The 24911-nt window shown below is 29.7% G+C and overlaps 1 protein-coding gene across 2 annotated transcripts in view; it reads left to right on the forward strand.

Annotated features, from left to right (window-relative positions):
* The first annotated feature begins 4433 nt into the window (after positions 1 to 4433).
* Positions 4434 to 24911, forward strand: part of LOC129960718 (octopamine receptor beta-2R-like) — a 90353-nt gene continuing 69875 nt past the window's right edge. For both annotated transcript variants that reach the window (XM_056074298.1, XM_056074297.1), the window contains exon 1: positions 4434 to 6198. In XM_056074298.1, the coding sequence (XP_055930273.1) occupies positions 4837 to 6132 (1296 nt within the window). In that variant the 5' untranslated portion in view covers positions 4434 to 4836 and the 3' untranslated portion in view covers positions 6133 to 6198. The remainder of the gene's footprint in view (positions 6199 to 24911) is intronic.

The following is a 24911-nucleotide window of genomic DNA, read 5'->3' on the forward strand; positions in this document are numbered from 1 at the left end:
GCGCTGTATGTGCTGTTTTAGAAAATATCTTGCTTTAATTCACACCCTTGAAACTTCATTTTGCCTTCGTTTATGAATATCATTTGTGTTTTAGTTCAGTTACTATACTAACGCCTCGTTTTAAAGCAGCACCAGGGCCATTTTGGGATGGATTTCATAATTTTGAACCACTGTCAGATGACGAGGACGACACCTGAGATGGCACCCCTCTCCAAAATTACACACCACACCAGAGAGAGGACTTTTGGCCCCAACGGATTTAACGTGCACCAGACTCGACGATTGTTCTTCGGTGGAATCGGGTTTCGAACCTGAAAACATCCAGTTCCAAAGCCAAGATCTTACCACCAGGTCACCGTGGCCCTAATGTCATTTATGATTAATGCAGCATGCATATGTCGTTATTTTTATATTTAATAAATTTTTCTATATTTTAAACACATTTTTCTTTTTGCGATATTTTTACTTTTTTTATGCGGTCGATAGAAAAAGATCTTCCAAAAACTTCGGCATCGATATCTCCATGTTTTAATTCGAAAAGCACAATATTTGGAATTATGTCTGTCTGAGCATGATAACTCATAAATGCAAAGAGCTAAAATGATTAAATTTGGTACTTATCAAAATCAAACTTCATTACATCAAAATAGAAGATTTTTATAGCTAATGATTTTTATCGTCAGAATTGTAGATAAATGCCAGTTATTACATTAAATTTGTCAAATTTTAATTGGTCACCGTGGCCCTAATGTCATTTATGATTAATGCAGCATGCATATGTCGTTATTTTTATATTTAATAAATTTTTCTATATTTTAAACACATTTTTCTTTTTGCGATATTTTTACTTTTTTTATGCGGTCGATAGAAAAAGATCTTCCAAAAACTTCGGCATCGATATCTCCATGTTTTAATTCGAAAAGCACAATATTTGGAATTATGTCTGTCTGAGCATGATAACTCATAAATGCAAAGAGCTAAAATGATTAAATTTGGTACTTCAAACTTCATTACATCAAAATAGAAGATTTTTATAGCTAATGATTTTTATCGTCAGAATTGTAGATAAATGCCAGTTATTACATTAAATTTGCCAATCAGTTGAAGGTCCGTATATTTGAAGATATATATTAGTGTTAAAAATTAAAAAATGCAAGAAGCTAAATAACTAAAATTTGATTTATGGCACTGACGTCACAATTGTAAATTTTTATGCATATTCTCTTTACATAAAACGCGTTACGCAATATAGAAAAAAGTCGAGGTGAAGCACTCCAGCTGAATTTTTATATGATATATGCAGAGCTTCAATTTCATTTACTGCGTTATTGTTTAAAAACTGTGATTCAAAGTTACGTTAAACAATATAGAAAGAGGGTAAAAAATTCTCAATTAGTACATATTTTACCGCTATCCCTGGTTTTTCTTTTCATTCTTTCTTATTTTTTTGCTTGAATCACTAAGATTTGCTAACAAATGAGGAAAACAGATCTTTTTAATCAGAGAACACACATTTTTGAGAAAGAAAAATTTCTAAAGGCGAAAGCTTTAATTAATTTAGGGATTTAATTCTTTATTAAAGCGTATTTAAAGTAGATTTAAAAAATGTGCTTTCACATTCATCGACAGAACTCTAGTGGTCATTTGACAATTTCTCCCCGGTGCAATTAGGGCAACTGCGTTGAAGCGTGAATTTAATGACTGAATTAACGATTTCTTCTAGCCATAATCAGCAACAGGTTTACATCTAAATCAGGAGAGCAAAAAATATTTTTCAAACAGGTTCACAATTTTAACGAGGTCCAAATATGAAAGTCAGATATAATTGACTTATAGCCCTCCCCCCTTTTTTTTTACAAATAAGTCAATGCCTTTTTTTTAAACATTTGGTTTAAGGATTAAAACTAAGCTTTTCGTACACACCATATTTGTTGTTGTTTTTATCCCGATTTTTTTTTTAGAATGAATGTTAAAAATATTTTGCTTCCTGCATATTTTAAACCTGTCTAAATACAATATATTATATAGTTATCTTTGAAATCCTCTTTGAAAGTATTTACTAACTGATAATTAAATGATTAAACAGACACAACAAAATAACCAATTTCTAGAAAAGGCCAACTTTATCCAGTTTACTTATTTTGTTTCCCATGAAAAATTAAATAACAACAATTGTGTTTCTAACTGTTTTTAAAAATGTTCATACTTTTTCTTTACATTTTTATGTTACATCTTAACATTGAAACAAAAATTATAAAGAAATTAAATTTTTTATTAACTTTTTATTGCCCTTGGCTTGTTCCATATTTATAATGAAGAAAGTTAGTAATTGGATTTAGAAGCTAATTAACATTTAATCGATTCATCTAATTAAATGCTGATTCAATATTAATGTCGCCTTTTGGCGGAGGATTTGAGAAAGAATTGAATACAAAATTACATAATATTTGTTATAATGAATTAGAAATTAAAGACTATTAAATGAAAAGATCGAAAGCCACAAAATTAGAGCATGGATCCAACAATGTATTTCAATTTAACATTGTAACACTTCGGAAGTCGAGTAATTACATTCCGTTAGATTTTAAATTACATTCATAAAATTTCTTACTAGATTACCTTAAGCGGAACTTTATTTGTACAAATAGCATTATAAAAATCTTTATTATTATATTATTTAAATTTTATTTAATGTAATTGGAAGGGCTATATCATGAAAGTATTCTCATAATTTTAAAAGATTTTTTTTTTCATAATTTAGAAAAAAATTTTAGAAGCGCTTTTACTTATTATTTTTTTGTATATGAAGCATAAAAAGAGTCTTGCCTTGATATTTAGTACAATGGAATCACCATGTTTTCCACGTTCCTGAGTTAGAAAAACTTATTTTTGGAATTATATCTGGCTGCTTATGAATACAATAATCAAAAACGCAATAAATTACAAAATCGAAATCTTGTATGGGGTCATACCATTACATTTTGGATGAAATCAATTTGCATGTATTCTATTTGGATGTCCTAATGCTTGAGAATACGATATTTTAAAAGCACAACAAGCGATCAATATTGTCAAATTTTATGCGAAGAGATAAAATTTGGTATATTGCTTTATGATTATACTAGTACACGTTATTAAAATTTTGGTCAAATCTATCCAAGGGTTGAATGCCCGATTATTCTGGGATTGGCGGGTGCGATAATACGACAAGCGTGGTAAAAGGAATTTAATATGTGGTGTTGATATCATAATTAAAAATTTGCAACGGATTAGCCAAATGGTGAAGTCCAAATGTATGCTCTTTATTGTATGTCGAAGCTTAGCAGAAAGTATATTAACACTCCCACAAGTTCGATAATGCAGAAATTAGATGAGCAGGCAATTCATTTTTATTTCTTTTAATTGATAAAATAATTAATAAGAAGCTCAGCTCCACTTAAACGTTTCTAATGCAAAATATTTTTATACTGGTTTTTCTTCTATATTTAAGTGATATTAATTTGTATTTAGGATTTCTTATGAGAAAGATTGAATGCAAAAATCATGAATCTTTTTATATCAGTTTATACCACTCAAATCAATTAAGGAATAATTTTATTTTCATCTTTGATTGAACCAAAGATAAAGTTCTTGTATATAAGTAATATATAAGTAACTTTTACTTAATTAATATGAATAAAAAGTTAATGATAGAGGAGGAACTTTGAATATTCAGTCTCAGATTGATCGAATGAAGAAAACTGTCTAAAAGGGCAAGAACGAAAAAGTTGAAATAATAAAAAAATTTATTTCTAATATTCAACCTTTCTAATACAAATGTATAATGGAATGGTAGAAAATTTTAATAAAATTACTGTAATTAAAAAACTTCCATTTTTAAAAATAATTTCAATAAGGAAATAATTTTAATAAATAATATATAGCATTTTCAAAGCAAAAACTGAACTATAAGCCTTCAAAATAAACAAACAAAAAAATCGCATTAACAAGTTCATTTTTTAAAAAAGATTAATTTTTTATTGTTTCGTTGTTTGTTTGTTGCTTCGAGTACACTCTCGAGTAAATTAAGGGGCTATAAATTATTCATCTGCAACCTCTGCGGACGTAACGTACGGGTGTATTTAACTAAAGAAATCAATTTAGAAATAAAAATAATATTTTAGTTTCGACTTCAAACTAACTAATATCAATTCAAATTGCGTACGGTAAATATGTTAATAGAAAATCCGAGAGTTCATCGAAAAATTCTGAGTTATAAAACAAGACAACGCTGAAAACGACCGAGGCGTGAGATTTGGCTGACTTTTGGTTGTTTGGTTGGCAACCCTGCGCCTAGCATACCACCGCTCCCTCTCCGCCAGTTACTAGATCTGTTCTGCATCGGAGTCTTTTCGCACCGCTCACTCTTTGGAGATTGGCCACTCTAAGCGGACTGTGATAAGCATTCCCGTAGAATATTTTCAAAAAGATTTTCTATTTTTCGAAAAGCTTATGAAGGAGAGATTTTTTCAACGGAGAGAGAGACGTAATTTTTGAGAACCATTTCGAAATATTATAGAAAATCGCATTTTTGATTTGACACTTTTTTGAGCCGTTTTTAATTACTTGGGAACACAGCAATTATGAGACGAGACATTTTTCTGTCATCCAACTTTGATAAGAGAAATTTAGGAAAAAGAATGAATCGAATTTTTCTTAATTGAATCTAGAAATAGGACTTATTTCAGAGCATGAAGATCCTGAATATTTAAGAACAAGCCATGCAGATCCTAAATTTTTGATAAATTTGAGGCAATCATTTTGTTTCCACCACCATCTCTGAACTTAACTTTCAAGATGACTGAATCATCCTTTGGAACTGATTACGTTACAGTGCTTTTCAATGACACTTTTCAAACAGCACTGACAATGATAAGCGACCCGGTTAATGATTCACTGTCTTCTATCACAACCAATATAACAGAATCAGAAGAAGAAGGTACAACTTGGGAATCGCAAGTTACTCTGGCACTAAAGACGATGGTAGTCACTACAATCATAGTCTGTGCCATTTTCGGTAACATTTTGGTGATTTCCAGTGTTTATCGAAATCACAAGCTGCGAATCACAACAAATTATTTTGTTGTATCTTTAGCTTTCGCTGACACATTAGTGGCTCTGTTAGCTATGACCTTTAACGCCAGCCACATGATTGCTGGCAAATGGCTCTTTAATCAGACTGTTTGCGACTTCTGGAACTCATGTGACGTACTTTTTTCCACCGCATCCATCATGCATTTGTGCTGCATCAGTGTTGACAGATACTACGCCATTATTAAGCCACTCGAGTATCCAACTAAGATTACAGGAAGATTGGTAGCCATTATGATTGCATCTGTATGGTTCAGCTCTGGCCTCATCAGCTTCATACCAATTTTCTTGGGCTGGTACACCACTGATGAATACCTTCAGTCTCGTGACTTGAATCCTGATGTTTGCGACTTCAGAGTCAACAAGCCCTATGCTATCATCTCGTCAAGCGTTTCTTTCTGGATTCCATGCTTCATAATGCTTTTCACCTACTATAAGATCTATGTCGAAGCTGTTCGCCAAGAGAAGTTCATGTGCAAACATCAAGTAGGCCCGGCTATGATGCATAACAGCGCTCGAAACAGCACCGACCATTCCATGGCTCCCAACGTACATGCACCACCCCATCGCAATTCTCATGGCGATGATCCGGAGAGTGGCCAATCGACCCCGACCAAACGAAGCATTAACAAGATGAAGAGAGAACATAAAGCGGCCAAAACCTTGGGAATCATAATGGGGGCTTTCATCCTTTGCTGGCTACCTTTCTTCCTCTGGTATGTCTCGATCAGCATGTGTGGCGATGCTTGCTATTGCCCGGAAATTGTTGTCCAAGTTCTCTTCTGGATCGGCTACTTCAACTCTTCTCTGAATCCCATCATCTACGCTTACTTCAACCGGGACTTCCGTGAGGCTTTCAAAGACACGATCCAAACCTTCATTTGCTGCTGCTGCAAAGTACCATGCTTGCAAAGTGAGAGGGCTAAGGCCATGCACTTCAACTGTGCTTACAGATCGACTCAGGACATTGGACTTGTGGAGAACAAGTACGTCAGAGACTGAGAACTTTCAGAGGCATTCGAAGAGAGAAAACATATGAAGATATGATGAAAAATTGTATCATACTGGGTAAGTAAAATCAGAATATTTTAAAGGATTCTTGTTCTTTCCTAATTTTAATTAATTTTTAAAATACAACCAATTTGAAAATATAAGAGCCAATTTTATACATTTTAGAGGTACTTTTTTTTACAATAGTTTCGTATATTTTTCAAAATTTTAATTGATATTTATCATGTAAAAGAAAATTCACTTTAAATGGGATGTAATTCACAAGCGCCTACAAAAAACTTTCTTGTTGTTTCGGACTTATATTAGAAACTGCTTAAGTAAAAAAATGCAATAAAGTTAATATTATATTAGAAGTGTAAGGAAATTCCTGGTCACGATGAATTTAAAATGAAATTGGTTATTATATACAGTTCAACTAATTTTCTTAACCACAGTTTCTAATTAGAGTGCTTCCTTAAGAATGATTATTACATTACTGTCCGCTTAAGCACTAAGTTTAAAGTTTTTGGTGTTTTATAAAAATGCCCAGATATATGTTTTATTAATAATTTCTCATATTTTTTTTAATTTATGTTTCTAAACGAAATATTATTTTTTAATGCATCGTAAGAAACTTTGTGAAAGTAATTGATCTCATTGAATAATGAATATTATTACTAAGTCTTTGCAAATAAAAATTTCACTTTCGGAGTTCTTTCATTCAATTATTTTGAAGAGCATTATTCGTATTTTTTGTTGATAATCCTTTTAAAGAACACCTTCTTTTTAATATTTTTAATAATCTCAGAAGCATAGTTGAAAATGGTCAGAGTTATTGGTATAAAACCTTCGGATAATGAGCATTTTCTGAAAAAAAATTATTATTTTCCAACATGTATTTCTAATATTAACTTATTGCAAGAAACTTTTGATAATTACTGCTATGTGCAATTTATATTTAAAATTGTCTAATATATAAATATATTCCATTGGTGATGTAAAATTGGTAGTTTTTGATTAAATACCTTCATTGTGTTAAATATCGCTATTTGATATTTTTATGATCAATATTGCTTATCCAACCTTGAAATAATTTTTTGATCAGTGTTATAAAGTAACTATTTTATAATGTAAGCCATTATTTAATGTTTCTATGTTGCTCTGTTTCGGCATATAACTTTGCTTTTGTTCTTCTGAATCTTGTTTAATACTGAATTCCACTGTTTATTACATAATTTATCTAACTTATTCAAGATTAATGCATAATTTTTCTGTCAGTTATAAAGATGAAAAACGGCACTTTTGCTTCCTTAAAGCTATACAAGCAATCTCCTGAATACAAAGTATCTTTGAGAATGTTTCTTTATAAAAATAATTGATTATACAGGAAATGGCCTTAGGTTAGAATTTAAAGAGAAAAAGCTATTGTTTGACAGAAAGCAAATCACTGCATAGGAGTAGATGCGAAATTACAATTCAGTATGAAAGTAGTTGATCGCATGCTGGAGTGTTTTCGTATAGGATTTCGCGATTAAATACTCGTCTTTTTAAGATTCGAAGAAAAACAGAGATGTTTTAAAAATGCTAGCTATTTCCAAAAACTTGTATTTTGAATTATTTGAACCTTACACTTCATATTAAAAGAGATTTCATTTTATAGATGTCAAAAAATTCTAGTATGTGCCGAACCCATTAATTTTTTTCCTTCAAATTCAGAAAATTTACTAATATCGAGGTTTTCAAATTACATATTTTTCTAAATGTCTTAAAAATAGGCTAGTATGTTTTGTAAATAATCACTAATACATGTCCCTCGTACCCAAAGTATTCTTTGGGAATTGCGCATTCCTCTGTCTACTATATGTGTAATAGCTGTAATGGAATCGATCGAGTACTCTCTAAACGTTAAATGCTAGGTTATGGATGTTTAATAGTGTTTCGGATGGTTATGGCTTAGCAGAATTCTTCTATGAAAAAATATTTTTTAATTGAAAGAAAAGAAACATTACACTGAACTTGAATTCTAGAATTCGAAAATGATTTGTTTTTATACTGTAAGTTTTCATTTGTTTTCAAGATTAAAAGTATGGATAACTTAGCAAACAAAATGTAATTTTGAAGTAAATGTTTTGGAAATTTCATTCTGATGATGTTGTCAATACATTCCTGGTAGAAAAGAGTATTGATAGATGTTGTACAATAGACTTAGCATAGGTTGATAAAAATTACCAATGACAACATTTAAAGTTGTAATTTAAAAGAGAAAGTAAAAATAAGTATCTATATTATCCAAAAATTAAAAATAAGATTTTCGTTAAATAGTTTAGTAAATTATTAATAGTATTAGCCACTTTTTAACAATGTACTATAAAAACTGAAAAAATTATTTCAGAAACAAGTTTAAATAATTATCGAATTTTATTTGGATCTCCAAAGATATGATCGTCTCATTCGATCACTTATAACTCCGTAAATTAATTATACAAATTTTTTTGAGTTTATTTTTTAATTTGTAATTTTGATATAACAATTTTGATTAACTAATAATAATTTAACATTTGTAAAGTACTTAATTTAATAATAAATTTGCTTAATTTGTAACTTTTGGGATAATATAAAATTTTGGTGATCTTTTCTGTCTCTAAATAATTGATTGTTTCTTGGATAGTCAAGTACTGAAACTGCCTTATACTCTAGGATTTATATGGTCACTGAAGGAGAAATATAAAATGTAAAGACTCTTTTATCAATAACCCCTTTTATTATGTACTGAATAAGATCCACAAAATTGGAAGCCTAGTAAAATTGTAAAAATTTTATTCAAGTGGAGAAGAAAATATATCTTACTTTTCAAAATTTGCCACCAGATCTTAGTCTATAGAATTTTATAATTTATCTTTGGAGAGAAGTTGAATTTCCTTTTGTTGAGTTATTTCTTATGCATATTATTTCAGAAACTGAGCAATTTTATTAACACATTGTTTTTCAATTGATATTAGAAATTAGGAGTTGTTTTCTTACAAATTGCTTTTCAATTGATATTAAAAATTAGCAGTTGTTTTCTTACAAATTGCTTTTCAATTGATATTAGAAATTAGGAGTTGTTTTCTAACAAATTGCTTTTCAATTGATATTAGAAATTAGGAGTTGTTTTCTTACAAATTGCTTTTCAATTGATATTAGAAATTAGGAGTTGTTTTCTTATAAATATTTATTGAAAAGTAATGCAAACGGAATTTCGATATCGAAAATGTTAGTACCATCTGTCTAGCCAGAATTTCAGATCATTGATATTTTTGAAGTTGAAGCTCTAATCGAAACATGCGAAATAAATAATTTTAATAGTAGAAATGCTATTTAAATTGTCTAGTGAAAATTCAAAATGGAAATGTCTTTATTGGAAAGTTATCTCACTTTCATGAGTGAATAAGTTGTTTCATAATAAACTCCTGAAAATAATTCCGTATAACCTAAATTCAGTCATCTTATCTTGTTTAGTATTGTAAAAATGTAGATGTAAAATCCCAATCTCTTGAGAGATTAAGAAGAATTATCTAGGAAAAATTACAAAGTCTTGATTGGATGGCAAGTGCACTTTGAGGTATAGCAATCTAAGGTAGAAAGTGAAATAAAAAGTATAACTTATGATTGCCTTCACGAAAAGATTAAAATAAATTACAAATCTTTTTTTTTAATTCGAATTACGATTTGCAAATAATCAGTGGATCTAGAATGCCTACTCTGATAATAATTATTTTTATAATATATGGAACATTTTGTTTCAATATTCAGCATTTTAATGAAGATTTTTCTTAATCCATGCGCGATATTTCAGAATAAACCAATATTAAGTCCTTAACCCCCAACAATGAGAAAGTAATGTTATAATTTAAATATGTTCCATCTACAAAATAACTAGAATTTTAAATTCGCATTATATATTAATTTCCGAAGTACCAAAAATGATGAATTGAGTTAAAATTTTCTTGATTTTACTATAGACATGTCAGATTATAGGCTTCTTGATGACATTGAATCGGATTCATTAAGCGAGGATTGCTCCAAAAGGAAATCAAGAATTATATATATAAATGATAAGTATCAGAATATAATTATTAAAAATGTTCTATTGTGTTAGAAGGTGAAGGATGAGACATCTTGATTCTTTTTTTTAGATTATTATAAATGTTATTCCACTCAGTATAAAAATAATCAGTCGTATAAAAAATTAATGAAATTGATTCTTTCTAAAATCAAAACTAATGTTTCCTGCTGTGAATTATATTATTAATGAATATAGATCATATATTAATATAGTATAGATTCCCGGATGTAGATTGACCAATTGCAAATTCAACATAAAAAATATTAAAAAGTTAGTTCATTCAGCTTTTGTTGAAATAGAGAAACCAATAGAGAAACCAAAACCAGAAATTCCTTAAGAGAGCATTAAATGAAGGATGGAAAAAGGAAAGGTTAACCATCAATTGCTACATTCAAATTAAGATAAAACATTCCAATGAAGAGAATTTCTAGCAAGTTTTGTCAAACAATTTACCATAATGTCATTTTCACTAATTCTCTTTTGATATTTAACTCCTATGAAAGATATAGCTTAAAGTTACTTATTTTCTTTTAGAGAACGTTTTTTAACTTTATTATTAAAAAAATACATTCACAAATTACCAAATTACTTCGGCAGATCAAAATTCTCAATATTTTCTTTAATAAATGATTATATTTCAAATTTTCTCAAAAAGTTTAAGTTCTCGGATAATTACTGCAAAATAAGAAAAATCTATTAAAATTAAATCTTCATTAAAATGATCTTGTACAATAGATTCGAATGTTTTAATGAATAGGGAGGATTTCTTTCGTTTCCGTCACAATTTCCGCCCATTCATCTAAGCGAAAAATGTTGTGCAACTTCGATTAGAGTCGAAAGGAAAATATCTTTCAAATGTCTCCAATGTTTTCTTTCTGGGCGGTGTTATTTTCCCAGTGATGCCTATAGGAAAACTACTACTTACATTCAGTTTTGTTTGTAGAAAGGTGGATGAAGTGATCTTCGTAAGATCGAGGTGATTCCGAGAATTTTGATACTCGACACGGTACTTAACGCACAGACTTTTACTGTGTTTGAGTTCGCTCTCTAAGCGTCATGTCAAATCGTTTACTCCATCATTCCATCCTTTTCCCATTATTTAGTTTCAACATAGAATGAGCGTGAAGTTCTTCATGGGGTTGTAATTGCTTTCCCTCCGACACTGATGGTCCAAGGAACATAAACTATGCGCACATTCCGTTGGTAATCCTCAAAGCGACGAGTTCCTTCAGGTGACTCGTTTGTGCAGAAACAGATAGTACTTCGTTAGTTTTGATACGGAATGAGATGAGATATTTGGATTGTTAGAAAGGATTCCTTCTAAAACGCACTCGCTCTTACTTTATTTGCTTTTGAAATTTTCTATAGAAGGGCTTAATTGAATTTTAGAATTTACTTTAGATTAAATTTACCAACTTTTGATTAAAATTATTTGGTATTTGATGCATCAGCAATATTTTTCTAAATCAAATCCATTATAGTATGTAAGGTGAAAGAGTAGAATAAATAATAATTATAATAATAAAAAAAACAGCAAACAAAAGTTTATTGATTTTTATCTTTTTGATTAAATATACGGGAAAATAATTTTAGAGCAATACTTTTTTTATTCATAATAACCTTGATTTCATTTTAATAGAAATGATTAATGCTGGAATACACACACGCGTACACAGAAACCATTTTGAAATGATTCATATTAATGAAATGATTGAAATCTGTGAAATAATTTGCTTTTTAAGCTAGTATTGTCATTCAATAGTATTAAAATGGTTAAAAAGATTAAAGAAATAATAGGTTGAATCTCAACAATTATTTTTTCCATGGCAAAGAAGGAAGAATTTAAACTTCTCTCAACTGAAATAGTTAAATTTGCATTTTATTTGTTTTGAATGAAATAGGAATATGTTTCAAAAAATTACTAAATCAATTTATAAAATAATGATTATAATAATAATGTAAAGAAGTTTCTCAATTTCTTACGTAGCATTGCTCGATTGTTAATTGTTAACTCTATTATTATCTTCAACAATTTCAAATATGAAATTGCTGCTCGTATCTTCTTAAAATGCAATTCTCTACCGAAATAGAACAAGAATACGAATATGATTGACTAGTTTGTCTATATGTAATAAAAATGCGCTAAAAGAATATTAAAGATGAATTTGATTCTATTTTAAGTTATTTCATAAATGCCAACAGATTCTTTGAATTGGTTGGTATAAGCGGAAAATAGTTACATTCCTCGATTGAACTATTTCGATGTTGAAAATTCGATTTGAACAAAAAATTTTTACGTTTCTTAAAACTGAACTCATTTTCTCACAATGTCGATCCCTATATTTTATTTATTGCTTATTCTTTACATAATTTTCTTTCCTTAGTTTCTTTGTGATGTATTTTAAACTCTCCATTCTCAATCGACAAACGTTAGTTATAATTATATTCACTATAAAAATACTGTCCGATTCTACGCTGTCAAAAACTCGCCTCATTATCACACAATAGATTTGATCAGTAGTCAAAGATACAAGCGTCATCTTATGATTGCTAAACATTTTACGTCAACAATGCCAATTACGTCATTCATATGTAACTGAAAGAACTGCAGCAGAAAGCAAACTGAATATTTCAAATGAATAAGAAATGCATTATATAATAATACTTCACTTCGAAGAAAATCCCAGCGTTTATTAGGAAGAAATACTTGGGAGAAACAATCTACAATACACAAATGCACGTGCGATTCGTTTTTTTCATCAAAAACTCAATGGAAATTTTCTTGGAAGGAAATGTTTTGTTATATGAGATCTATTTTTTTAAATAAAATGCCGATATTTAATTACTTCAATTTAAAATGTAAATCTGTATTAATTTGTGACAGAAAATGATATTTTAGAAAATTAGATTTGTTAAAAAATGTTCAAAGAAATTAAATAGGAGACCGGAAAAAGTTTTTTAAATTAAGGAATTGTCATCTAATGTGTTCATTTTAAAACGAAATTGGATTTGTGTGTTGTATTTTGTTCTTATTAAAAATTTTCGTATTGTACTTTTTAAATCTGGAGATTTTTTTTTTATCGATGTTGTTATATTTTAACCTTGAAAATAATTTTTTTACTATGTTGAATTTTAGTAACATTTTGAGTTTTATTATTTAAATCTATTTGATAACTGAGTAATTAGGTGCAAAAAATGAAAAAAAAAAAAAAAAGAAGAAGAAGAAAAATAGATAGAAGTTCACCTTACTTCTTAGCTTATAATATTTTGCTCAGTAACGGTAACTGAAATCACTCAACGGTTACTTTAACTGTGCTTTTAATATGTGCTACAGAATACTAATATCTTAATGAAAGTGTTTTTAGAGAATGGAAGAAAATAATAAAAATGAGATTATGAATGACAGAAAAAAAATGACAGAATTTATAAAAACGCAAAAAGTATCTTTATGGTTTCCACTATGTGTCAGCTACCATAGCGAAACAATTATGTCATTCTTTCATATTTTTAGAATTAAGTTTATTTTTTTTAACTGATTAATAGTAGGATTATTAGGACTAAAAAATAAATAAGAAAGCGAAAGGTGAAAAATAATCATCCTTCCGCAGATTTATTTATCTGATATTGGTAACTGACTTTGTTACTCGAAAAGCTTTTATGTCCGGAACTATTTAATATATATCATTTAATAAATTTAGTTTTTTTTTAGTTTATGAAAAATATAGCCAATATAGAAAAATGATGTCAACATATTGAAACTATAAGTCATTAAGATATTACTGTTCCTTTCGAAATTTGTTTGTTAGATGTTAAGCTTAACATTTTTTGAAGGGTCTTGGTAGCATCAAGAATAAACGTTTTGGATAAAGTGCCAAACGAAATCATGCCAATTCGTACTGCTTTTCTCCAAGGCAAACTTCTTTCTTTTGCCTCTTTCTTTAGTTTCTTTATTTCATAAAAACAATGCAATTATTTATTGATATGCAGTGTCATTATTAGAAATAGGAAAGAAAAAATATTTTTTACAGTACTACATTAAAGATAAAAATTTAATTTGAAATAAATATTTAAACAAATTCTTCGGATAAATCTATAATTTATTTTGAAATAATATCCATCAGAATCAAAATTTATATACTTAAATATTCCTATCACAAAAAAATTACTTTTCTATCGCTTTAAAGATTGCAAATTTCGTAAGATACCGATGGAAACGAAACCGCAATGTTTAAATCAATTGCTTATATTTCTTTCTGCGGAAAAATGATTTTTCTTTGATTTTCTGCATCATGTGCGACTTAATGTAATTGGGGGTGCTTCGAAAAAGAAAACGTATTTTTCAAAATGTTTTTCCCTTGATAAATCGATTGTCATTGCTTTCAGAAAGCTCAAACACGTTGATGCTTGGTACTTTTTTTCTGTTGACGCTCGATGAAGCCTGTTTTATGCATATAGAAGGAGAATTATTTATTATTACAAAATAAAATTCAAGAAAGAAAAGATTCTTTTTTTTGGGGGGGGGGGTATTTTGACGTATTGAATATATTTGGTTAAAATATTCACTCATTTTATACCTAGGCAAAATATAAAAATGATCCGTCTTTTCCTAAATAAATGAAACTGCTATCACTGTTTAATGATTCAAGCTTAATGATTGTTAATACCATATTAAAGTGTTAATTTTGGAAGATTTAAAAAATAAGTATTTTTTCTCGCTAAACAAGGAAACAGAAGTTCTATAGATGCTCTGACGCTTACTTTTCATTTGCTTATCGATACATGTCTGAAAATACTGTAAAAGTAATTTACATTTTACCAATTTTAAATGTGTGATTATGTGTTTGCTTCTCGAAAGAAATCTTGCTATCATAAACCATTTTAAATTATTTCAAATTATTTCAATTATTAATTATTTCAATTATTCAAATTATTTCAAATTATTAATTATTTCAAAAGTCAAAAAGTTTAATGGCCCAATGTAAGAGTAATAATTTGCATATTATACTAAATTTATTATTTTCATATTTTTTCTTGATTTGAAATCACTTTTTTAATAGTAAAATAAATGAATTATTTCCAAATGTTTACTCATTAAATGAAGAGAATTTTTTCCATTTAAAAAACATTAGTGACGAGAAGAGGCGAAAACAATGGGGACACTGGATCCATTCTATGGCTCATTTTTTGAGATTTTTTCACCTTCAACTCCTCAGATTTGTTTACATTGCATAAATGATGAAACTTTTACTACATGAATTTTTTCTGTTGTGATATAATTATAATAATTGACAAGGACATCTTACTTCTAGATTAAAAATAGAAAGACATATCTATTCTCAGAAATTTTTAAGATTTTCTATCGTTCCGGATTCACTTTTAGATATGTTTCCTCTTTAAACAATGCACAATTAAAAGTATGACATCCGCACGAATAATCTTTCTTTTTTTGTTTTGTTTTGTTTTGTTTTGTTTGGCACCGGCATGACTGTTTAGATTATTTTAGTTCTCATTAAATCAGATAGTTTTCGAGGATACCATTGTGGTGTTACCGGCGTATAATCGATAGCTTTCGCGGAACACTAACGTGGTGTTGCCGGCATTTACCGATAGTTTTCGCGGGGCGCACTAACGTGGTGACGCCGGTATTTGCCCGATAATTTTGGCGGGGCGCACTAACGCGGTGTCGTCGGCATTTGCCAGATAATTTTGGCGGGCCGCTAACGTGGTGCCGTCGGACTTAATTTATGAGATTTGTCCGTTGGAATAGGAATTTTAATAAACTGAAGGTAAAAAAAAATCCACATCAATTAAATAAATATATATTTTTTGATTATTGAACCTATAAACTCCCATGTATTATTACCAATTATATTTGCTTTTTCAAAACTTTTAAAACATTTGGGTATTTTCTTTATATTTCTTTAGACTTTTAAGTGTCCAGTGTTTTTTAAAGGATTCGGTGGTTGTGTTTTTGATTTTTAAATGTTTTTTTTTTTATATAATGAGCATCGAGTGTTTGAATAATTCTAATGTTTTAGTGATGATTTTTTTTTCGTTTTTAATTACGTATTTGTTTGCCTAATTTTTATGATTATGTGTTTCTATGAGTTGGACTTCCTCTATTTTTAGTGCATTTTCTCCTAGTGACTTACTCGCTGTGGTTTTTGATCTTTGATGTTTATAGTATATATACATAAGAGACTATTACAAATCTACATAAGAATATACTATACATACAGATATATATAACAGATATAATAAGAGTTATATACCTAAGACATTTAATAGAAATTAAACTCCGCAAATGAAACAAAATTGCTTTGTTCTTGGCATATTCTGTATATTCGAACGATTCTTCACACACACACACACACACACACACACACACACACACACACACACACACACACACACACACACACACACACACACACTATTTTGAAATATGGAAGAATCTTGATGAGTTGCTTTTATTGAGTATGGATGCTGCAATATCATACATTTTAAATCAGAATAAAATGATAATGAAAATTTTTGCATTAACAAACTGAAATTTTCAGAACAGTTTTATTAAGTGAAGTTCATTCTTGAGTTTATAATCGGATGCAATTTCTTATCGGCGTATCGATCTCAAGCAATTCGGCATTATATAGTCTTTTTTTTTTTGTGTTTGACATCTCTTGTATATTTCGGCGAATATACGAAATAATTTTTTTTTCATTTATGTAAACAAACAAATTAGATTGCTAATTCGTTAAACGTTTTATAATACTTAAGATAATCTATTACAAGACAAAGTTTTCGGATTAGTATCAATATCTTTATTCTTGTTTTCGCAGCTATTTTCATGAAGTAAAAATAACAACACTAAAAGGGTTCAAGAAAAACAACACTATTTTATAATGGTTTTAAGCAGAAAGGAAGGCCACGAGTGGGAAAAAAGTTTTGCCCCTCTTACTTAAGCTTATGTGTGTTCGACGATGGTGGTTTCAAGTAGCGATAACAGTTGCTTTATGTCAAACCTTGTCTTCGACGAAAGAAGTGCCAAAGATAACAAGGACGAGAAAGCAGAAAAGATAGAACAAGAGGTAATGGGGATCCTGCACTAAAAGTTTAAGAAACGAAGCTGTTTTATAAAAAGTATATCATTGTTCCCTTTACTTTACGAACGATTTATTTCTGATCACAAAAGATTTCAGTTAAAAAGTAAATTTTCGTATAATTTACAATAAATGAAAATTTATACGAACGTCCTGAATTCTCTAAGGATAATCCTCTAATTCTCTTATCCTTAATTCTCTAAGCACTTCTTTCTTGTCAAGAATTAATAAGAAATTTGAATTTCAAATATGCCTTTATTATCATGCTTCACTTCATTAAAAATTAAAAATAGTTTAATATCTAACATTTCGATTCATTATTCTAATCGTTAGGATGGACCCTGATTTCAATAATAATTTTTTCTCTATCACATTGCACCGCTAACTTACGTTGGCCCATTACATTGAATATGAGACGCATTTAATATCTCTAAGAAAAAATGATCTCTAAAACACTAAGGAATAATTTTACGATAGAAAAGAAACCTATCGACTATTTTATTTTCACCAACATGAAAATGAACACTTTTTGAACATTTCTATGTTGGATAGAGATTCAGTCAAAATTGTTTCTTTTCAAAAAAAAACCTTACGATTATCCCACAGATAGTGAATTAGGGATAGTCAAAGAAGTTTTTCAGTTTGACTGACCACATATGACTTGTATCTAATAAATAGTATTAAATTATTTCTGTGTAAATGCGTTTCAGAAGCCTAAAGCAGTATCAATGATAGAACGAATGAATGACGTATTTATATGTTCGAGAGACATTTTTAGATGATATAAAAAGCAAAACAGACAATAAAAGTAAGCGTTTCACATTCGCTTTCTAAAAGAAGTCATGTTTTTGTTGTTCATTCATCTGTCAAAATAATCTACTGCAATTAAAATTTTAATTGATGTTAACATTTTTAACGGTTAAAAATTAAGCCTCATTCACACTTAGAATGGATTCATATTTCTAGTACTATATGATGCGAAATATATTGTCCCAAAGCTTCGTATTTAATCAGAAAATTGAATTACAGTGAAACTTTGACCTCGATAGGTCAATGTGTGCTTTTTTCTGTAAATGTCTTCAATGGTTAGTTTACATTCGCCAAACGCAATTTGCAAGTCAGATGAACGATCAACCGGAATTCCTCTCTCCTCTCCTCTATTTGAAGACCGCTGAACATGAGTTTGTTGTCACCAGGAACTTTTTCACTTCTTTTATGCATTTCATGCAAGTTCCTTCATGAAGCGCCTCATGTAATGATAATCAAGCCCTATCTTTTCGGTATTTCTCTATTCCTATGTTATATGCGCATGCATTTATCATTTCGAAGTGTGACTGCTTTCGAAATTTGTTTGAAGATCATTGGCCTAAATGTCATGTACCCCCTTATTGGGCAATGGCAAATTGCCAACTTCATCACACAAACCTTTGAAAGGGTTATTCATGGGAATTTTGTTGTGTTTGAGATAACTTCATTTCCATTGAGTTCATTCACTGTTTTATGCCGTTTGGGGCATATTTAAGAGGCAGTTGTTACAGCACTAGTGTGAAAGTGAGACTTTAATAGGCTCACGAACTTAAGTGAAATGCTCTCAAACAAAGGTTTCGAAAGAAAGGGTGTGATGAACTACACATCTGGTCTACTGTATTTTTGTTTGGATGGAAATCAACTTTGTCACACGGTCCATAGTTATAACATGTTATGTAATGATTCTGTTTTTTCTGCATTTTTCATTCAAACTTCTTATTGCCGCCTTATATAATTTTAGACATATTTGAGTAACAATTACTAATGCTGTAGTGAAAGACTGAGGCTGTAATATTTTTAAATTTTTGAAGTTTCAGACAAAAGAAATACTATTGATTGGTATCATGTAGTAATGAATTAATTTAATCAAGTATTGAATCGCGATTCATTAAATTGAATTAAATTTGATTTTCGTTAACATTATTTTGTGAAATATTGCGTAAGGATTTTAGTGATTTCAAATTCTTACGAAGAGAAAGAAATTAATCCTATTTAAAACTACGTTTAGCATATACCTCTATAAATTTTATCAAAAAAATTAATCGCCAAAGCAGTTCTTATAAAAAAAGGGGACATTTTCATTAGAACTATGAGTTTTGTTAGATTTTTCAAATTAGAATTCGCAATTAGACATTTAAATCAGTGATATCAAATTTAGAATCAGATACTTGAATAACGTGACATTAAAAATTTGTAAAAATTTTGAAGATTCCATTTTTTTTTTATATTCGATGATCGTCTGATCAAAGAAATAATTAAAAATAATTTGCTTTTGAATTATAGGAAACTCATCGCATAAATTTTGAGAGAAAATCTTTAAATATCTTTAAAAAACTGCGGATGCTCTCTGTATTTGCATAAGTTTTTTTTTTTCAACCTTCATAAAAACGACAGGATAAGTGACACTGATGCGCATTTCGGTTTGAAGGAAGGTCAATTCTACATCGTAACGCATAATTAAATGTAATGCTATCTCATTCACATAATTGGAACAGCTTTGTTGGTAATGGGACATTTATTTTGATTTTTTGATAACATATTCTTGAAAGGATTGTAAAAGACAATTGAATTTTGCGAAACATTTCCTGTCTATTCCTTAGAGACCTTTCATCTGTCATATGTTGAAGGTAGGAAGTTAAAGGCAGTTATGACTAGCCTATGAAGCCAACCGATGTTTGATGCGAACTAGATGATTGGGGTCGAATCTTCCATGATGTCTGATGGGACGCAAAGCTCCCATCCGATTCATAGCCATTGGCTGGAAGAGCTTGGAGCCCGCCCTCACCGCATTTGTTTTAATCTTGTTCCCATTCCACCCTCGCCTTTCAATCGATACTCGGGCTCCTGCAAGCACAAGATTTACAAAATATGGGACAAACTTTTAGAGAGCCTTGAAGATGGCGACGACTTTCACAGATATACTTATATGGGATAGGATTCACTGTTTTACGCTTCCGTTATCTTTGGAGATGGAGATTTGCTTGGGACGGGGATTTATTTTAAAGGTGTCCTTTAATTTTTCTCAAATATAGGAAAACTTGGGTTTATATACATTGCAAAACAGACAATGACAAATATCTGGATAGCTAATACTGAAAGAAACTCATTTTGTTTATTTATTTGAATAGGTTTATCCAATTTTGTATTCATTCATTAATTATTGTTTTAAGGGTGTTAATGTTATTCGTTATAAACAGTCCTAAAATCAGAAGACAGAGTATAGTATTGTACGATATCAAAACTTCGTGGAATTGTGAATTCTTAACAGTACCGAATACTATATATGATATGATATTTTATAATATTGTAGGATGTTGCCCGATATTATACATTTTTGATTGATATTATATAATATTGGAGAATGAATGATTTAAAATATCTTAACATAGTGTAAAATATTTGTCTACTACCGGTGAACTGAATATGAATTTCTTAGACTACGGTTTTTCGAGTGAATGTATTTTAAAAATATCAAAAGATTGAAATGAAGGTTTCTAAATTTATGTTCGAAGAGAAATATTCGATTCTTTGATAAGAGAACATGTGAATAGACTTTTAGATTATAGGATAGAATGTTGATAAAACTTTTTCTTGTGTCAGACTTAAGACAAATTTACGAGAACGAGATCCCTCATGTTAAGAGACTATGCATTCATCTAGAACTAGTATATAAAATATTTTGATTATTTCATTTCGATATATCTGATTTTTTTTTCGAAAATTCTCATGATAGAAATCTTTATTAAGAGATGGGAAATGTTGCATATTATATTCAGCTAAACGGATGCATCGTTCCAGCAAATAAGAAAAAATTATGCCAATTGGTGCTTATTATGCCAATTGGTGCTTATTATGCCAATTGGTGCTATTTTATATGCTATAAATTGCATCATTCTATTAATTACTCAACTAAAGATTTTGTTAGAAAAGTATTGATAAAATTGGGTTTTTATTTTTGATTTATCGATATATTTAAAATAATTGTTAAATCCAAAGAATCAATCCCCCAGCTCCAAACCTTATTCTGATTTCGCCAATTCGGATTCCAAGTGAAAGCTCATATATTATCATTGGTCATTTGATCCTCTCGCCTCCTCCACTTACGAGGAAAATCTCAAAACTCTTTTCCACTGCACATTATCTCAGAAGGAAAGCCTTGATATTGTCAACTCGCTATAAATACTATTTCGATTTCGTAATTTTTTTTTATATAAAAGCTGAAGAGGTCTAGATTCGTCATTTATAGTCGACTGCATCTACTGCTTTCATCTCTTCCCATTTTCGAATTATATCATAAATAAAACTTTAAAAGAGTCTCTAACAAATAGGCATAGTTCACCTTTTTGCAATGACGGTTAATAAATAGTGGCAACAATGTTTATTTTGCAAGTATACTTCAAGGATTACTTACGTATTTTGCAAGTTTAATTTAAAATAAAACTTCCTTTTGTTGTAATAAGATGTATTTCATCAAGTTTTCTCAGTCAGACGTCCAAGGTGGATGAGGAATACACTCACAAATATAGTTTCATGTATTTTATATGGCAGTCATTCAACTCATACGCAGATTTCACTTATTTTTGATCTTATTTTAAGTGATCAACAATTTAAAAATATTTTTAAAAGTCACCATTAGTCGTAAAAACTGCTTTATTTTAAAGAAAAACTAAAAGAAGGCATAGAACTCATTAGATTTGAACATAACGGATGGAAAAAATCCTTTAATTTACTTACCATAAGTAAATTCTTAATTACCATACTTTAAAATATTGTATTTTTGGTAAAATTTATTTAAAATTAGTCCAAGCTTTCTCAATAGTTCTTTTCTTTAAAACCATTTGATATATCACATTATTTCTTTCAAAATGTGTTTAAAATAAAGATTTTTAGCATAATGAACACTTTTCACCAACATTCATGGGCTTTTCGTTCTAAATAAGGGAGAAAAGTCAACGGAATCTTTTATTTGATATGTATAATTAATTGGAGCTTAGGAAAAAAAAAACCACATGAAAAATTTAATTAGCATTAGTTGTTTTAAACTAGGCAAAGAATGTAATAGGAATCCTTATCCCTCTCTTTTTTCCAATTTAAAGCTTTTTATCTCAAAAAGAGATTCATCTCTCTTCTTTAGACTCATCTATAAAGAAGTTAATCTTTTAAATCCAGTGCAACTTTTTTACTATTCAGAAGAGAAAAATATTTTCAATTTCAGCTATTCAGATTATATTTAAATGTTTCTAAGTTCTTCATGATCGCGACGCATTTAATTCCTTTTAGCTTAATGCCAAAAGAAGAGGAACAATCACTAGCTTTTATTCTAAATAGATCCAAAGAAAGCTTTCATTTTCAGACCCACTTTCTCGTGTAGAAAGCATTTGAATAGACGAAAATTCGACTTCGAGGTTGAACTAATCTTCGTTTTAACCATCCCTGAATCTTTAAAAACACTCATGAAATTCTTCTGCCTTTCAGTGTAGAAGATAATAATAAAAAAAATGTAATATGCTGTAAGGATGAATTTTTTTGTGTAACTACAACACTAAAATCGCAAATGCTTAACAAATTTTGGACCAAATCCATCGAAGGGAAATCTGCTCATCCATGAGCGCGTAGTGACAATAACTCAGAAGTGCAGCGAGCTAGGCGGATGAAATTTGCTGTATGATTTTGAATGAAATGCTGATTAGAATAAAATTTTAAATCAAATCCTTCATGGGTTTGGCTATATGTCTGTCAGTGTGTACGTGGAAGCGATAGCTCAATCATGGAAGAAGCTACATATTTGAATTTTAATATACGACTTTACATTAAAAATGTTAATCAGTATCAAATTCCAAAGTCCAGTCGGTCAGCTGAAATGGATGCTGCTCTACAATGCATATTGTATATTCTGATGATGCTATACATAAAATGCGGTATATTGTGAAAGCATATGAAAAAAAGAACGTCCTCGTTCCCCCTCCCCCACAATAAAAGATGAAGATATTAATCATTGCCAACTCCCAATTGCATCTAAGTTATAATAGTTAAGAGTATTACATCTTTATTTGAATACCATTACATCCGCAATTAAGATTCAAAACGAAGTTTAATCCTCTTTTCGAGCAACACAATGACTTTTTGGGACGGTCATTTTAAATAATTTTTGTATTGTAACTTTAATTCTATATCTATTATTGTTGTTTGTTAGGGCGTTGTTTATGTTTTTGTTACGTTTCTATAACTAAGTATTTCCAGAAAAACAGGTGAATTTTATGTTGATTATGTTGTTGCTCTACTTGAGACATTTTGGTGCGTTCTCCTAGAGGGCTTTGGAATTTATGTCAATTTCCGATTTTCGGGATCGACAAGTATCGCTTGTGTCTTTCTGCTAGATGGAGTTGCTTGATGGCGATGTCATCTAGTACTCTCGTTTGGTATCTGGCTTGGTCGAAGTTGTTTATCTTATCTTAAGTCATCTGCAAATGACAAGGATCCTGTTTGAGCTCTCTGCAAACTTCCGTGTCGTATCAGCGGGAAGATCACGTCAGATGCAGGATGGTTCTTCAAGGAATCTAGAACCCTTCAGTCCTGAAACCTAGATATCAGCACGTATCCGTTTCAAAACTAACAATGAGGCCAATCTGGAAGCGAATAATCGATTCCAAACGAGCTAAAACCCTTTCATGAGATGATTCTTCTTTATTATATAAGTACCTCAAACAAATCAAAATCTCTAGACTTTATTTCAATGATACTATTGTTTTAAGTGCAAAAGACTTTCCACGTTGAGAAAATAATAAACAATAAAAAGACTCGTTCATTCAGAGATTGAACATCAAGCATTTAATTTGAAATAATTAACAAAAAAAAAATGAAACACATTTATTACTATCTCTACTATCAAAAATCAGCGATTTAAAACAGAAATGCGTAATAATCGAAGCCAATTGGAATTTAAGTTGCATTCATATTTCAAATTTTAATGAAAGTTTTAAAATTTTCTTTCATATGATATTCCGAAGGCTTAATTTCTTTATCATCAGCGCGTCACGTTTTAAATTCGATCTCTAGATTTTTGGTTACAAATCATTTTCTAAGTACATCAATAAAAGCAGTTCTTCCGTTGATTATTTCTGAATTGTAGAGTTTTATATTATTTTCTATAATTTTGTGGTAATTCGTTACATAATTCATTCTTATTAATGCTGCGAAATCTTAATATTGTGAATTTTTTTTTCTCAAATTGATTGTTTCATGACGGTAAAAGTATGGAATGAAATCTAATTAAAATCAATCGACTTATAAATAATTAAGTGCGGAAAATATTAAAATAGTGTATATTCATTAAGAATATATAAATGTACAAATTTTCAAAACTCTCGCTCATCAGAAAGTGAGTGAAAAATTGATAACAATACTTCATCTTTATAAATATGGAACAAGTCAATTAAAAGTGTGCAAAAAATCCTCTTACTTTCCATATCTAATACAAGTAAGCTATTTTGAGTTTATGTAAAGCGTGCTAAGGATTTCATTTTTTGAACTCCATGATCTGAAAGTGAGACTTTTCAGCA

Source organism: Argiope bruennichi, chromosome X2 (assembly GCF_947563725.1).
Source record: "Argiope bruennichi chromosome X2, qqArgBrue1.1, whole genome shotgun sequence".
NCBI classification, from domain to species: domain Eukaryota; kingdom Metazoa; phylum Arthropoda; class Arachnida; order Araneae; family Araneidae; genus Argiope; species Argiope bruennichi.